The sequence below is a fragment of the Helicoverpa zea genome, chromosome 11 (genome assembly GCF_022581195.2).
Source record: "Helicoverpa zea isolate HzStark_Cry1AcR chromosome 11, ilHelZeax1.1, whole genome shotgun sequence".
Lineage (NCBI taxonomy): Eukaryota > Metazoa > Arthropoda > Insecta > Lepidoptera > Noctuidae > Helicoverpa > Helicoverpa zea.
The window spans coordinates 1,964,311-1,981,660 of NC_061462.1; the positions used below are offsets into that span (position 1 = coordinate 1,964,311).

Consider the following 17,350-nt stretch of genomic DNA (forward strand, 5'->3'; position numbering starts at 1 on the left):
AACTAAAACTTGCATTTTGTTTGTAAGTTGGAGTTCATTTGTTACTTCATCAAGACTATACCGAGAATTTATCGGCTACTTCTTGAATTCTACAAAATAATCAGAAGAAAACGTGGACTTCTTAAATAAAACGATTCAACAACTCGATGAATATTCCAATACGAATCAAATCGATTCGATTTCCAATAAGTTTAGTCGAATATTATTATCTATCTTTATATTTTGCAATCAATCAAAAAGGCGAGTCATGTCAATGTCAGACAGTTCGTTTGTTTTGTGTGTTAATATTTTGACATTTATAAATGAAATACATGTGAATTCTCATTTAATTTGTGAATAATAAAGCCGCTTACTATTGTGGTATCTTTATTTTAAATTATTAGATAGTATTTGCCGGTTATCTGCAGTTTTTAGCATATGATGCAAACAAGATGAATGCTGATTTAAAAGATGCGTTTTCGCGCATTAAGCCCGTGTGCGATGTGCTCATGGTGGGCCCGACGGAGGAGAGTATCGAAGCCTTCTTGGAGCGCATCGCTGAATTAAAGAAGGAAGTGATTCAGGAGTTGCAGCAGTACTTGCTGTTCCCACTCATCACACACATGAAGGGTCGAGAGGGAGAGTAAGATCTATAGCTATATTTATTTTTATTTTGTATTTAAACTATAATATTTCACCCTCATCAAAAAAAGCCTCTTTGTTTAAATTTCTCCTTTAACAACCACAACATAGAACAAGTTAATGAATTTACATTACTAGGAATCACAATAGACACAAACATAAATTGGAAATCGCACATAGGTACTAAAAACTAAATCAGAACTATCAAAATTTTTATATGCTCCGTGAAATTAAGATGACAACAGACTTAAAAACGGCTCTAACTACCTACTATGCCTATGCGCATGCATGGCTAAACTGCGGAATAATAATGTGGGGAAATAGCACAGACGCGCCAGCACTATTCACAACACAAAAGAAGTTAATTCGGACATTAGTTAACATAGTCCAAACAGATAGTTGCAAACCACACTTCATAAAATTAAACATTTTCACATTACCCTCCTTATATATACTGGAAATCTGTAAATTCGCACACACACACAAAGATGTTTACACCACACGTGAAGACATACAGACAAAATACACACTTCGACACAAAACACGCCTGAACTTACCATCATCCCGATTACAAATACACTCATCAAGCCCACTAGTCATGTCTATAAAGATCTACAACAAACTACCTGAAACACTAAGAAATGAAAAAAAGACACACATATTTGCAAACAGATTGAAAAAACTTCTCCTAAGCAAATGCTACTATAGCGTTAAAGAATATCTTGACGATAAAAAGATAGTCGAATGAATAACTTGCAAAATAATGTTTTCCTAATCTACTATTGTATCTATTCTTATTGTATCGTATTGTATCTACTACTGTAATTAAACTTTCTAGCCTTCTTTTGCTGTGCCCTAACAGGGTCCATAATATGTACCTAGCTTTAAGCCCCTTGTAATATCCTTATACTTTATGGTATGCAAATAAATATGAATATGAATATGAATATGTTTCTATAAAGTATTTCAACCTTAAAATAATTAGTATATATCAGATTAGATTCATTAAAACTTCTTAAAAAAATATCCACAAAGCTTTATCATAATTTCCTGTACTGTTGTAACTCTTTGTAGGCGGAATTATGAAATCCAGACAAAGGTACTAGATTGCATGAGGAGCGTGCTAGAAAGGGTGGTCATCAATAGCTTTGAGATGTCCATGAAGATTGAAATAGGTCTGCTGCAAATTGTGTTCGACCACACAAAGCCTGGAATGAGTAAGTAATCCTTCAAACTAAATACTTTTTATGCATACAAAATAATATTATCTTTTTTTTTCAATTTTACATTGATTTTATCAAAATTATTTTGTTAAGTACATCAAAAAGCTAGCGGCACATATACAATTCTATTTATTTTATACGCTGAGCTAGAAATTATTAGGACCAACATTGACAAGTTTTTTGGGTTCTTGTTTCAATTATTGGTTTTCAAAAAGATCTATCCTATTAATTGTCGACTTGTAATTGCTTGGCTGTTGCAAATTTCAAGTTTTTTTTATTATTTGTTATATTTTCTTGTAGTTATGTTATAGTATCACTTTAATGTATTTTCTCATTGAACAGTGAATCCTACTTATATTATAAATGTGAAAGTTTGTGAGAATGTATGGATGTATGTTTGTTATTCAATCACGCAAAAACGGCTGGACCGATTTGATTGAAATTTGGTATGTAGATAGGTGATACCCTGGATTAACACATGGGCTACTTTTTATCGACACACCACGCGGGCGAAGCCGCTGGCAGAAGCTAGTAAGAAAATATAAACTTGATGAGGCAAGGATGCCATTACGTAAATGCAATAGAATCTTGAATTTTTTGACAAACAGATAATCACACCAAATAAACTACATATAGCCAATTAATAAAAAAACCAAGTTTAAGTTATATGGTCTTTTCCCTTTATGTATGGAACCTTCAAAATATGCCTAAATTTCAGTTGCAGAAGTTCCGGAAGAACTAAAACTGAGTGTGATGAACTGTCTGACAGTTCTACAACTGAATGTTGATCTGAAGCACAGAGAGACGATGCTGAAGACTCAAGTGCCATTGCTGGGTAAGGCTGTCTATGTGTGTGTGCATATAGCCAAGCTGGAGAAACTTAGAGCTCTCAGGTAGGCACACTTTACCATGAAGTAGTAGCCGGATACAGCACGGCGTAGCTGCTGTTTATTGCACTTACTTTTATTTATTTATTTTAGCTTTGATTTCCATACAATCTATATACATATTTTGATGTTTTTAGGCACATGTAATGATTAATTATTGTATGGGTAGAAAGTCCTCCATCTTTTTCCATATTTATTTGTCTTGGGCAATGTCCATCTAGTTCTTTCCAGCTATTTTAAAATGTCAATGAAAGACTTACAGCTATATAAAAACTTAACAAAAGCTAGAAGTATTGCCAGCAGAGAGCCAAGTAGAAGTCCTCGCTTATTTACATTATTATTATTACACCCACAAGCAACCCTAGCTATCCTATGATGCTGAGTTCTTTTAAAGTTAAAATGTCAACTCTGTTCAAAATCTCAATTTATTTCACAGAACCATATTTCAAGTGACTCCACTCCCTTATTTTTTCCAGGTTATCAGCCATAAACAGCGTTATGGCGCATACAGCGACACACCCGACAATGACCACAGAGTACCGCATTGTAGACCCGGTACGAGAGAAGCAGGTCGTAGACATGCTATCTCTGATCCTACCTGGCGTGTTAGGAGCGTTACAAGACGTAGCTACCTGCAAGAACAACCCTGGACATGTGCTAGTAGTGGTGAGCTTTAATGTCTGAGTAATAAGGTCTAATTTGGTTTGTTGTTCTTTTGTTGAAGTCCTTTGATGATTACTGCAGTGTTGGCATCACTGTAAGAAATAGGTAACTCCATTTCACTGTTAGTACACTTTTGTGTAGTGTAGGCGGTGAAAAGTCCCCATGCTGTGTTTTTTAATATTTTGAGGTAACTTCTCTTCCTAATAACTAAACAAATAGTAATGTTTTTATTCTAGACAGCAATAAACGCGATGCATCGCATATTATGTCTGGCTATGAATAATAAGTTCATGACCCCCACTGCTGATGTCACCGTGGAAGACTTTGCCAACATGTACAAACAGAAAGAAAACAAAGAGAAAGAAGTAAGCAGTAAGGGTAATTACTAATTTTAGAGAATATAATTAGTAAAGTCAACTGAAAACTTGAATTGGGTGTTATTTTTTGGTTCATTTTATTTTCAGAATTTTTTGTTTGCATAAATTGGAATGTGTTGACATGATTTTTGGCCCCAAAATATGCTCAAAATTCTCATTTAATATTTCGCACAAGTTACGTCGTCAACCATTCTCCAATTGAAAATTATTTTTATTTTCAAAATTTTTCAACGATTATTTCTTGTTTTATATTTAACCTATAGTTCTATTATTATTATATCATTATTTCCTCTTACAGTTATTGATCCTAAAACCCTGCCGGTCCGTAGTCCGCAATGGTTTAAGGTTGCCGGTGAGAAGTTACTCTTGATCACCAAAAGTGTGGTCTCTTTGCGAACACATGAACACTTTAAAGTGAGGCAAGAACTCGCTATTTACTGTTCTAGACTGCTGTTTGAATGTAATATGTGAGTATATATTTTTTTATATTCTTGAGATGTTTTTTCTTCCAATTATTTGGTAGTGTGGTTAACGTCGAAACTTGGTAACCAACAATCATTTGTCAATTAAAACAATTTATCCTTTCGACAAGTTTTACAAATTAACAATTGGTCAAAATAAATAAAAGCAATTATTTTTCTTTCAATGCTGGCGTTATTTTCTACACCTATTTAAACAATTTTCTAAGTTAATATTTTATTTTAAATTTGGTTTAAATGCTCTCACACTTTGCGTATGTCCCATCTATCTTAACCAAAATTTCAATTACCGTGTCTCAACCCCCTCTAGCGCACTGATAACCTCAGTGCCTCTAGCCCTGGACTCCCTCATCCTGCTAGCGAGAGACGACTATGCCGAAGTTTCGGAATACTGCAGTAGCGCCATTAACACTTACTTCGAACACGCCACGGAAGACGCGAGGATGAAGACTTTGGACTCGCTCTGTGAAAGCTTCTTCGCGACCATTAATAGTCTGCCTAGGGTTATGAATAATATTGGTAAGTAATTTTGGGATATTTTTGAAGATGAGACGACATTATAGACTTTTTTTATGCGCTTTATTTTTGCGAATATTTATTTTTGAAATAGCGTTAAAATAGGGAATATGATCTGGAACGTTTTCAAAGTCAAAGGCAGATGTTTTTATTTCAAATAGGCAGCGGCGGCCCTAGCCATTACGAGGCTACGTGCGGCAGGTCTATGCGAGGCCCTTTGTCCAAAGTGAAGAGAGTAAGCTGGCGTTTTGATTTAGCTAATCGTCATGTTTGAGGAGAAATGCTCAAGTTAAAGTAATTATAAAAATTTTATTTTTACTACAGTTTATATTTAAAGAATCACATAATTAACAAATATTAAACTAAAATCTTTAATTAAAGCAGAATAATCGAATGAATGAGCAACGTCATTTTCGATCGAAAGAATAGCAAGGGCTGAAAGTCGATCTTGTGTCATTGAATTCCTTAAGTTTTAAAAATGTTAAGCCTCGAAAACTGTTTTTTCGATTATTATTCGAATTCTCAAGACTATTTCGGTAGTGGGATTAATTTCAGTTAAATTATTTTCTAATATACATTTCAGCACCGAGATAATATTCAGCTCTTCGTATAACTGATTCAGGGCCGTCTCTGGCTCATGTAGCGCCCGGGTGCAATCATGACCCAAGCGCCCCCTATGTATTGAAAGATTGTAACTTAAGTAGTTCGAACGTTGCGTCGTAAATAAGAAAGTTCATACGGAAACTAGGAGTTATTTTCTTGTTAATAAAAGGACTTAAAAGCGGCGCTACCTTCAAGGTTCGGCTAAAAAAGGATGAAAAAATAACACAAGTGGAAAGTAAAGCACCCGCGAGCGTAGCGAGCGCAAACATTTTTGAACTTTAGGTCACTAAAGCACCTAAATTTGTGTAATAAATATCAGTGCAAGGCGAAGTCGCGAGCGTAGCGAGCGCGAACATTTTTGAGTTTTGGGACATAAAAGTACTCTAATCAAGTTAGAAGGGAAGGCACTGTGCACCAACAAAATTGTTTGTTTAAGGACTCTCAAAGCACAAATAAAAAGAATCCGTGACTGGATCGAGAGCCAGTTGTTTTTGTTACTTTGGTGTTCCAACTTTTTGTTAAATTGAGGACTCAAAAAGTAAACGCAGAATGAATTAGAAATAAAAAAAAAATGCATTTTTTTTTTCTTGGACCAGATATATATATCTTCTAATTATTTTTTTTTATATTAGTGTGGGTCGTAGCGCGAGGCCCTGTGCGATAGCACAGTTCGCACACCCCTAGGGCCGCCACTGCAAATAGGCCTTTGTAGGCACCTATCACACTAGTTTCAAAAACTTGGTCTCATGGAGAAGAGCCGGCAAGAAACTCCATAGACACTCTTTTTAGGGTGATATGTTCACAAAAACTCGATTACATAAAAATAGTTTTCGTAGTGCAAAATACTTATTATTTAATGCCCCCGTCTATCTTCCGGTTTCATTATCAGATCAGTTCGACAAATCCATATTATTCTGTTGTCATCAGAACTACACACAACTGCCAATTTTCGCGATGCAACTATCCTTGAAAGATGGACACACAGCCTGGCAAGCTCGTTTAAGACATATTGGGCCTTACTACAAAAACTTTAAACCCTGTTTTACACTTGTCTAATAAAATTTTGGCTGCAAAATGAACCATATGTCAACGTCATAATTTGACATTTTTTTAGACAAGGCATAAACTGACGTTTAAAAGTTTTTGTGGTAAGACGGATTTTGTTTTATCAGTCACATTGAAATAGTTATTTGTTATAAAAGAGTGCGAAGTTGCTTTTTAACCGCGGGCTCAATTTTGATGACCGAGCAAGCGAAGGATTTTAAAATGGGAACAAATATAATGACCACCATAAAATGCTTTGACACCCTTAGTTTTGTAACCAGAAATAATTACTGAACACCAGAAAAATAAAGTCTAAAAATGTAATAGTACCAGCTATTTTAGTCACGACTTCACTTTAAATTGTATTCGACCACCAAATTTAGTAAATGATCACCAACTCTTGACGACCAAATTAATGTATTATTTTTGCCTAAATAAGTCACTGTGATTGCCATAAAATGTAGGCTTATTACCAAATAAAGTATTATGGTGCCATATTAAGTTATGTGTCCGGCTTGCAATGCATGCGTGAGTGTCAGTATGACGAGTGACAGGGGAAAATGGAAGAAAATGACATATTGCGCCGACCCCAAGTAAAATTGGGAACAGGGCAGGAGAAAGAAGAAGAAGAATATGTTTCTCAATACACTTCCTCGACAACACACTCTTATCGTACTGTTTAGAGGCATGCAATAGACAATTTTCCACCCTAGTGCAGGAAAAGGGTCCCCATAATGTTATTACATTTATTGTATCAGGCGAACTTATTTTTTTGGAGTCAGTTTACTAAAACAGGATAGCAAGATGTAAAAACTTTGATTATCATTTTATATTAAAACGCTGGTATAATTTTGATGATCATTTACTTCTTTTGGTGATCATTTACTACTTTTGGGATAACAATGATTTATTTCGACTCATTTTGCTTAAATAGGATAGCAGAATTTAAAAACTTTGGTTATTTATCTTACTTTAAAATGGTGGTCTAATTTTGGTGATCATTTACCGTCTTACCACAAAAACTTTTAAACGTCAGTTTATGCCTTGTCTAAAAAAATGTCAAATTATGACGTTGACATATGGTTCATTTTGCAGCCAAAATTTTATTAGACAAGTGTAAAACAGGGTTTAAAGTTTTTGTAGTAAGGCCCTTACTATTTTTGGCTTACGCATGATTTATTTTGGAGTAATTTCACTTAAATAGGATAGCAAAGTGTTAAAACTTTAGTTATAGTTTTGCATTAAAATGCGAGTTTCATTTTGGTGATCATTTACTATTTATGTCTGCTATTTGTTACTATATCTGGTGATCAGTTAAACATAAGCCTTTTAAAATTGAAACACCAGCGCAGAGAGGTATTATAAAAATAAAAAGAAAATGGCACGCGCAACGTAAATTAATAAAAGAGTCATGCACACGAAGGTTCCAAACCTGAGTGTTTCTGAATTTTAAAAAGTTGATGATATGGGCTGTGTTCCGAAGCCAGTGCTTAGAACGTCACGTCAACTTGTCTAACCGTGGCCTACAGCACAATATGGCGTCGATTCGTGACGTCACGAACACTGGCCAGTATACTGATATTAATTTCGGAACACTATCAATCCACAAGACGTTCTAAATTCAATTTACTGCGTCGCTCTAGATACGATAAAACTGATTTTGCACTCAGATATCGAAAGGTATACTTACACCCTTTCTGAGATGGAGGGATGAAAATAGTTTTATGTACTGGGATCAACCCTTTGTACTTCAAGCATTTAAATTCGTATGTTTGCACAGACACGGAGCGCAAGGCGGCGTCACTGAGCCTCGTGCAGGGCTACATCTGGGTGCTGCGCGGCACGGGGCGGCTGGCGTCGCTGCTGGGGGCCCGCGACAGCGTGCAGGCGGTGTGCGTCGCGCTCGCGCAGTGCGTCGCGCTGCAGCCCGCGCTCTCCGCGCTCTCGCTGCACGCTGCCACAGGTATATACGTCGCCGAGCCTGCTGCAGGGCTACATCTGGGTGCTGCGCGGCACGGGGCGGCTGGCGTCGCTGCTGGGGGCCCGCGACAGCGTGCAGGCGGTGTGCGTCGCGCTCGCGCAGTGCGTCGCGCTGCAGCCCGCGCTCTCCGCGCTCTCGCTGCACGCTGCCACAGGTATATACGTCGCCGAGCCTGCTGCAGGGCTACATCTGGGTGCTGCGCGGCACGGAGTGCTGAGTGCCTCTCCGAGCAAGTTAGTGCGCGCCCGCGGCTCGGCCAGCAACGGCGGCCGGCGCCGTCGCCACACGTATCTGTCCGGGACGCACACGCCCACGCCCTCCAGAATAACGGGGTTGTGTATTGCACCTCTTAGCACTTTGAATAAATACGATATGAGTGCCAGTTCCCTCCTGACTCTCAGCTCGTTATATCCTACCAATCCCATTTACCGCCACTCACCGCGCTAAGCATGCGTGTTGATTACTTCTACCTTTTACTTCCCAGACGTGACGTCCCCGCCGCCGACGGACTCGCCGTGGTGCAAGCCGCGGCACCTGGACAGCTGGGAGTGCGAGCGCCGCATGCACGAGGTGCTGCGACAGCTGGGCGAGTCCGACTGCTGTATGTTGCTGCTAGATAAACTGCTCGAGCTGTTTGAGAATGATCACAGCTGTGAGATCGTCTATGTGTGTAACTGGATGGCTGTTGGTGAGGACTTAATTTTTTTTTTATCTTACTTATATTATAAATGTGAAAGTTTGTGAGAATGTATGGATGTATGTTTGTTATTCAATCACACAAAAACGGCTGGACCGATTTTATTGAAATTCGGTATATAGATAGGTGATACCCTGGATTAACACATAGACTACTTTTTATCAGCATACCACGCGGGCGAAGCCGCTGGCGGAAGCTAGTTATTAAATAAATCTAGTTTTGCCTATATTACCGAAAGTAGCAATTACATAAAATCTTCATAATTTATATTTTAGGTAATATAGAATTTTTTTTTTCAAAAAGTGTAAATAAAAAAGATCTAGTTTTTATTATTACCTAAAACTTTGCTATTTAGCTTTTTCCCGTAACACTAATTGTGTTGCCAGAAATCCCTACAAAGCGTTATTTACCCTTAAAAGTCCCCCGTCCCTGTTTTTCACATTTACATTCCCGCAAAATGCCCCCTTTCATCGCTTCGTTCTTCTTATGGCTGGCAAAAAACAGCAATTAACAAACTTCCCAGCAAAAGCAAAAACTATTTCAAATAAAACCTCTTAATTTTTCTTCTCTCTCCTAGCGCAATACACATCAGAAGACTTCGTGAAGCGTCTCCTAAACGTGTACATTGAAGAAGACGTATGGTACTTGCCACTAGAGGTGATCAGTACCGAGCCTGTGCTAACCGATGATGAGACGCTCGACGTCACCGTGTACAACCCCAGGGCTTGGGAGAAGGACAGTGTGCCAGGTTAGTGTCTACTGGCTACTAGTGTATGACTGACGTGTGGTACTTGCCACTAGAGGTGGTTAGTACCGAGCCTGTGCTAACCGATGACGAGACACTCTACGTCACCGTGTACAACCCCAGGGCTTGGAAGAAGGACAGTGTGCCAGGGTTCAGTATATACTACACAAGTATGACTACGTAGTATATACTGCTATGTACAAAACAAACCTCTAGCTATATAAAAAACTCCAAAAGCGTTTAGTCAAAGTGGGCTGAAAAACAGCACTTTTCGAACGTCAAAATAACATTAGACATGTCTCAAAAATGTTTACTTTTTACCACTTCCAATATGTTACTAATGGGAATAAGAAGAGGCGCAACAAACTCCTCAGCGATTGCAGTATTCCTTAGTCCTTTCTTCCACAGAGTTTATAAGACGAAGTTTGAAAGTGGTACCAGTAACCGAAAAGCTATGTGGAAACCGGCTGTTATGGTATGGGCATGTGATGCGGAGGAATGAGGATCATGTTGTATGATAGGTGATGTGCGTGAATGTGGATGGATGTAGGTAATGGAAGGGGACGACCTAAGAAACTGCAGTAGGATTGTGTGAAAGTCGACATAGCTATAAATAATGTAACTTGTGAGATGACGAGAGACAGAAGAATATGAAAGAAGAAAACATGCTGCGATCCCCCTTAAAATTTACCTCAAATAAAATTGATATAAGGGCAGGAGAATGAAAATGGTTTTTTCCACAGACCTATACGAAGGAGCAACAGAAACCCGCTACACAGACATAAGCTACCGCGTCCCCCGCCCCGCTCCCCCGGGCCCCCGCGGGCCGCACTCGTGCGCGACGCCGGCGGACGCGCACCGCAACATGCTGCTGTCGTGTCTGCTCACCGAGGGCGTCGGCGTCATCGCCAACAGGCTGAAAGACAAGTTTCAGCCCTTCTTGTTGAAGACCCTGTGTTTAGTGCTGGAGAGAATTGGTGAGTTGTTAGTCGGGCAGACCCGCTATGCAGATCTCAGCTACCGCGTCCCCCGCATCCCTCCCCCCTTGCCCCGCGAATAGTAGATTTAGAGTCCAACAACAAAAATTACACGTAGTATATCAGTTTGTAAAGATTTAATCGATTTCAAAATTATAAATAAAATACTGATAGTTGCAAGTCGTGGTGGCCTGCAAGTCGTGGTGGCCTAGTGGGTAAAGAACCAACCTCTCGAGTATGAGGGTGTGGGTTCGATTCCAGTTCAGGCAAGTACCAAGGAAACTTTTCTAAGTTTGTATGTACTTTCTAAGTATACATATCTTGGACACCAATGGCTGATAAAAAGGTGAAGGAAAACATCTTGAGGAAACCTGGACTATATAGTCTAAAATCACCAACCCGCATTGAGCAAGCGTGGTGATTAATGCTTAAACCTTCTCCGTGTGAGAGGAGGCCTGTGCCCAGCAGTGGGACGATAAAAAGGCTGTAACAGTAACTGATAGTTGAATGAAAACTTTCCCTAAGTAACTTACAAAATCGTCATACTAAGCGATCACCATACAAGGCGTTTCGTAGTTAAAATATATTCAGTAGGTAGGCATATTTATTTGATGAAAAAAGAGACAAAAGATAAGTACACTAAAAAGTATATGTACAACTTTTTTTATTATACACAGGCAGTAAATACGAGATGCTGCGTTTAGCCGGGCTCAAGACTATACACAGCATAGCGCAGGCGGGCGGACACAGCAGTGTCGCCGACCTCATCAAGTGTAACGCCGACTACTTCACCAACCAAGTCACTGTCAGACTCAAGAAGGTAATTAATAGACTAATTATGTGTACCCAATCATTTACCACATTGGATTGACTTTTGGATACTCATCCAAACAAAAATATTATATCAAAATACGTCGAAAAAACAAATTACCACAACACTGACCTCATGAATCCGTCTATTGGTGAATCTGTGTAGTGGTTTTTGTATTTATCACGAGCACACATACAGTCATAAAACTGATCATGCAACTACATATAACGAAAAACTGGTTCATGTCTCTGACAAAACGAACATAAATAATGATGATTACTATTTTTATTGTTACAATATTGTAGGCGTGGAACTGCCAGTCAGCGCTGCAGATCCTGGCGGTGGTGATGGAGTACAGCGACTCCTCTATACTCAACTATCTCTATGGGATCGTTCAAGATGTGAGTATTGAAGTGTTACCCTCTTCATACACGATTTCCTAACGCCTTACGACTGCTGAAAATATCGTTAAACTTAAACCCCACGGGAAACCATCCTAGCCACATATTGTTGTATGATTTATTTTTACCCAAATGTGAAATGTCCAGGCCATGTTTTTCCAGCGTTTCTCGTATGATTGTATTTGTCTTCGCTTTGTAGTTCGAACTTGCTGGAGTTATTCATCTGAATTCGATCATTGAGCAGCCCGTCAATTCAGCAATTTTTGATAACTATTATTCGACTTTTCATTGATACTCCATAATACTGGCACGAACTAGGGTTTTCAAACGATAAAAATAAATAAAATTATATGTATTATTTTTGTTCCAGGTTCTAGTCCAAAGTTGTGATAAATACTACGAGAAAGATCTCTACGCATACTTACAAGTGTTCCTAACGTTCGTCGAGTGTATACGCAAGTGGTACAACATTACCGACGCCCCGCCAAAGACTTTCACTGCTAACACACACATAGACATTATGTCTGACGTCACGGTGTTCGTAGAGAGCAAAGAGACGGCAGAGAGATTGTTGAGTCAACAGGAGTTTGAGAAAGAGAGTGGCAAGAGTGTAGAGGAGATGTATCGGGAAGATGTTAAGAAGAAGGAGGAAGATTTGCTGGATTATGATGATACTGTTACAGGTGAGATTGTGTGTTGTCTATGGTTATTGTATATTCCTGTAATTGTAAACTGAACTGGATTTTTTCATAAACTAATATTGACTAAATACGAAAAAATATACATGATGCAGCAATTGAAACTGCAATTTCTATTATAACAGTGGGTATTATATGTATAGTATTTTTTTTACTTTATTTATGTAATATTTTCTTCTTAACATTTACAGAAGAAAAACCCCCACCGCCGCAATACGTGGCCGTCATAGTAGCGATTCTAAAACGCTGTCTCAACTACGTGAGCTCAACACAGCGCGACAACTGCATCCTCGCACTACAAGTGCTTAACCGGGGCCTGCCTGCCTTACGTCACCAGCCCGACGAGCTGCTACCCCTCGTGCACCGCACCTGGGGCCCGCTGGCGTCCCGCCTGGGGCCCGGCAGCCCGCGTCGGGGGCCCAGGGGCCCGCGACCGGGGAGCAACGGTCGCGACGGACCTGACGCGCCTGTCATGAGACATGCGTTTGATCTGCTCGTTACTATGGCCGATTTGGCGAAAGATTTTATTAGGAGTCGGGCTATCAAGTGAGTGTTGATTTGTGAATCAGATACATTGTTGGATTAGAGAAAGCTTCTTAAGACTAACTTTTGTTGAAAGTAGGTGAATTTTATTGTCACAGTTTACAGTGCAGATGTCGATACATTGTTGATAATCTAAATCATGTATCTTTATGATATAGATGTACCTATGCAATGTGCTATAGGCTACTTTTTCCGTCTGAGTGAAGTGGTTCCCACGATATGCTGGAAAAAGCTTGTCATGGATAAAACTTAAATTATATTTTCCATAGGTTTCACATATATTTTTTTGTCACTAAACTACTACTCAAAACAAAACACATAAACAAAACATACATCATCATCATCCTCCGAGCCTTTTTCCCAAACTATGTTGGGGTCGGCTTCCAGTCTAACCGGATTCAGCTGAGTACCAGTGCTTTACAAGAAGCGACTGCCTATCTGACCCCCTCAACCCAGTTACCCGGGCAACCCAATACCCCTTGGTTAGACTGGTGTCAGACTTACTGGCTTCTGATTACCCGTAACGACTGCCAAGGATGTTCAATGACAGCCGGGACCTACAGTTTAACGTGCCATCCGAAACACAATCATTGGTGTCTAAGATATACTTAGAAAGTACATACAAACTTAGAAAAGTTGCATTGGTACTTGCCTGACCTGGAATCGAACCCGCGCCCTCATACTCGAGAGGTTGGTTCTTTGCCCACTAGGCCACCACGACTTACAAAACAAGACGATAAACAAAACATACAAAACAAGGAAATTTACCTCCAATGAATCATAATTATTTCACAAAAATTGCAAACTAACCTTCAATCCTTCCACAGGGACGCCCTCCCCCACATCTACAGCTTCCTCCAACACTCCTCCCACGACAGCTACCTCAAGGACGTGGGCTCCGCTTATCGCAGCAGCCCCGCCTTCAGTCTGCAGATCAGCGCGTTAACCGCCCTACCCAGGCTGGCTACTGATCTCATGCTCGAAGACGAAGCCCTGGAAGATGTCATGAACTGTGTCCAGCCGTACTTGTCGAAGAGACAGCCTAAGGCTTTGCAGGTGAGGGTTTGTTGGGAGAAAAGTAGGTTTGTATGTCGGAACGCTCCCCCGCTTTGAGTCTGCAAGTGAGCGCGTTAACCGTCCTGCCCAGGCTGGCTACTGACCTCATGCTCGAAGACGAAGGCCTGGCAGACGCCATAAACTGTGTCCAGCCGTACTTGTCGAAAAGACAGCCTAAGGCTTTGCAGGTGAGGAATTTTCTCGTAAAAAGTAGGTCTTTATGTCGGAATGCTTACTAGCCTTCAGTCTGCATGTGAGCGTGTTAGCCGCCTTACCCAGACTTGCTACTGGTCTCATGCTCGAAGACGAGGGTCTGGAAGACGCCATGAACTGTGTCCAGCCGTACTTGTCGAAGAGACAACCTAAGGCTTTGCAGGTGAGAAATTTTCTAGTAAAAAGTAGGTTTTTATGTCGGAATGCTCCCTTCAGTCTGCAAGTCAGCGCGTTAGCCGCCTTACCCAGGCTGGCTACTGACCTCATGCTCGAAGACGAAGGTTTGGAAGACGTCATGAATTGCGTCCAGCTGTACTTGTCGAAGAGACAGCCTAAGGCTTTGCAGGTGAGGAATTTGTTAGTACCAGTAGTCACCTTACTACATGAGGCAGTAATAGTCCCCAGGCCGGCGAACAAATTTTTTTTTGATACATATACATTAAGACTTTGTGAGTGCCTTCCTTACGATGAGTCCGACAAACTTTTCGAGTGCGCAAATTTTGGTGCCGCTGCGTTTTTTAATGCTTGACTCCTGAAATTGTCGATATGACGTCACTATGGCTCTTCGTACATACACGTTTCATTTTTTGAGATTCGTTTAATAAAGTTAACTAGAGAATGGTGGTCAACTTGTCCGATAAAGATCGTGCTGCGTTTGGAGTGTCCACCATCCTGAAAATGTCGGTATGACGTCACTACGACTCTTCGTACATACACGTTTCATTTTTTGAGGTTTGTTTAATAAAGTTAACTAGAAAATTGTGGTCAACTTGTCCGATACAGATCATGCTGCGTTTGGAGTGTCTACCATCCGAAACATGTCGATATGACGTCACTGTGTCTCCCCATACATACATGTCGGACAAATACAACAATGATAGATAATACTATTCTTATTGCAAATATCGACTTGTCCGACAAATGTAGTGAGTCAAATAGTCAGTTCGACAAGAAAATGAGAAAAAAATATTACAATTGGAAGAAGTTTATTCTTTTTGTCAATTTCTGACGTAAATATTCACGTGCTTTATTTAAGTATATTAAATTAGCATACTACTTACCAATTTTAATTACTATTTTAGAAAAAGTAGCCTGACTAAGACGTATTGTTGATAGTTTATATTATGTTAAGAAATAATATCCCACATCTATTAATGGACTATATATCAATCAAAAGGTCTTTTTAAGTGCAACATTTTGTCTCAACATACCACTTATCAATTCTTAGTATTTTGGAAGACATAACTGACCTAAGGCATATTATTGATACTTTACATTGTGTTAAGGAATAACATCTCACTTGAAGTTATGAGCCATATTTCAATCAAAAGATCTTTTTAAGCGCAAGGTTGTATTAGCATAACTCCGACAAATTATAGGTACTTTAAAAGCTAGAGCTTTTCTAAGAATATATTATCGGTAGGTCCTGTCAAACTAATCCATTACTTCTTTAGTAACAAATTATATATTATTTGAAAAACCTTTCTAAATGAAACATTTCGTGTTAACATACTTCCGACAAATTGTTAGTAGTTTAGAAGCTAGAGCTTATTTAAAATTATAATTATTGATAGATGTTTTAAATTAAATAAATCCCATCTCTAGTAATGAGTTATACATCATTCAAAAGACGTTTTTAAATGCAACATTTCATATTAAAAAAACTTCGGCGAATTGTTAGTATTTCAGAAGCTAGAGCTTATATAAGATTATTTTATCGATAGGTGTTTTCAAGTTAATAAATCCCTCCTGTAGTAATGATACATATATCATTCGAAACGACTTTCTAAATGCAACATTTACTATTAACATACTTCACACCAATTGTCAGTACTTTATACCAAATCTTAAAATATATCTATATTTTCCGGACGGTGGACACTCCATATGCAGCATGATCTTTGTCGGACAAGCTTCCCACAATTTTCTAGTTAACTTTATTAAACAAATCTCAAAAAATGAAACAGGTATGTACGAAGAGTCGTAGTGACGTCATACCGACATTTTCAGGATGGTGGACACTCCAAACGCAGCACGATGTTTATCGGACAAGTTGACCACCATTCTCTAGTTAACTTTATTAAACGAATCTCAAAAGATGAAACGTGTATGTACGAAGAGCCATAGTGACGTCATATCGACAATTTCAGGAGTCAAGCATTAAAAAACGCAGCGGCACCAAAATTTGCGCATTCGAAAAGTTTGTCGGACTCATCGTAAGGAAGGCACTCACAAAGTCTTAAATGTATATGTATCAAAAAAAAATTTGTTCGCCGGCCTGGGGACTAAAAATATGTACTACCGGAACGCTCTAGAAATAATCCGGCTAGCACTCATTGTATCTGCCAAGATACCGACAGCCCTTACATAAAAACTTGCTTGAATACAACCTTTTTTTTCCAGGCATCAGCAGTAGAATTCTTCAAAATCATCCTGCAGTACGACTACGGTGCCGCATGGTACCACCTGAGAGGGATGTGCGACAACGAGGAAGTACTCCAGCCTCCCGCCAACTCCGTTCATTTAGAGCCTGTTGTCGGCACACCCTACGTAGCCACTAATAAGGATTATCAACGTAATATTAATTTAATATTCAATGCTAATAATATGGTATCGTAATAATATAATATTAAATCACTTTTTTAATTATCTCATTTTTTTGTTTTAATAATAATATTCAGAGCAATCCCGCTTCAATTTGTCTACATCCTGGATAGTGAAGAACAGTTCTCCATTGCTCAATACATGACACAAGAAAGGCGCGTAGAGTTGTATTTATTGGGTGTACTATGCCAAATCGAATGACAAATAATCG

General features: G+C 39.2%; 1 protein-coding gene across 2 annotated transcripts; it reads left to right on the top strand.

The window, feature by feature from the left end:
• Positions 1-237: 237 nt before the first annotated feature.
• LOC124634529 (TELO2-interacting protein 1 homolog) lies at positions 238-17,189 on the top strand. 2 transcript variants are annotated; one of them, XM_047170137.1, is made up of 17 exons: positions 238-622; positions 1,696-1,838; positions 2,563-2,737; positions 3,208-3,397; positions 3,631-3,772; positions 4,070-4,238; positions 4,561-4,769; positions 8,194-8,376; positions 8,879-9,082; positions 9,669-9,839; positions 10,580-10,813; positions 11,491-11,633; positions 11,930-12,025; positions 12,396-12,708; positions 12,915-13,269; positions 14,094-14,322; positions 16,939-17,189. In XM_047170137.1, the coding sequence occupies exons 1-17, from the start codon at positions 432-434 to the stop codon at positions 17,152-17,154; spliced, it is 3,363 nt and encodes a 1,120-aa protein (XP_047026093.1). In that variant the 5' UTR covers positions 238-431; the 3' UTR covers positions 17,155-17,189. The 2 variants fall into 2 exon arrangements, with proteins under 2 accessions (XP_047026093.1, XP_047026094.1); XM_047170138.1 differs by having other exon boundaries at positions 3,631-3,766.
• Positions 17,190-17,350: the final 161 nt, after the last annotated feature.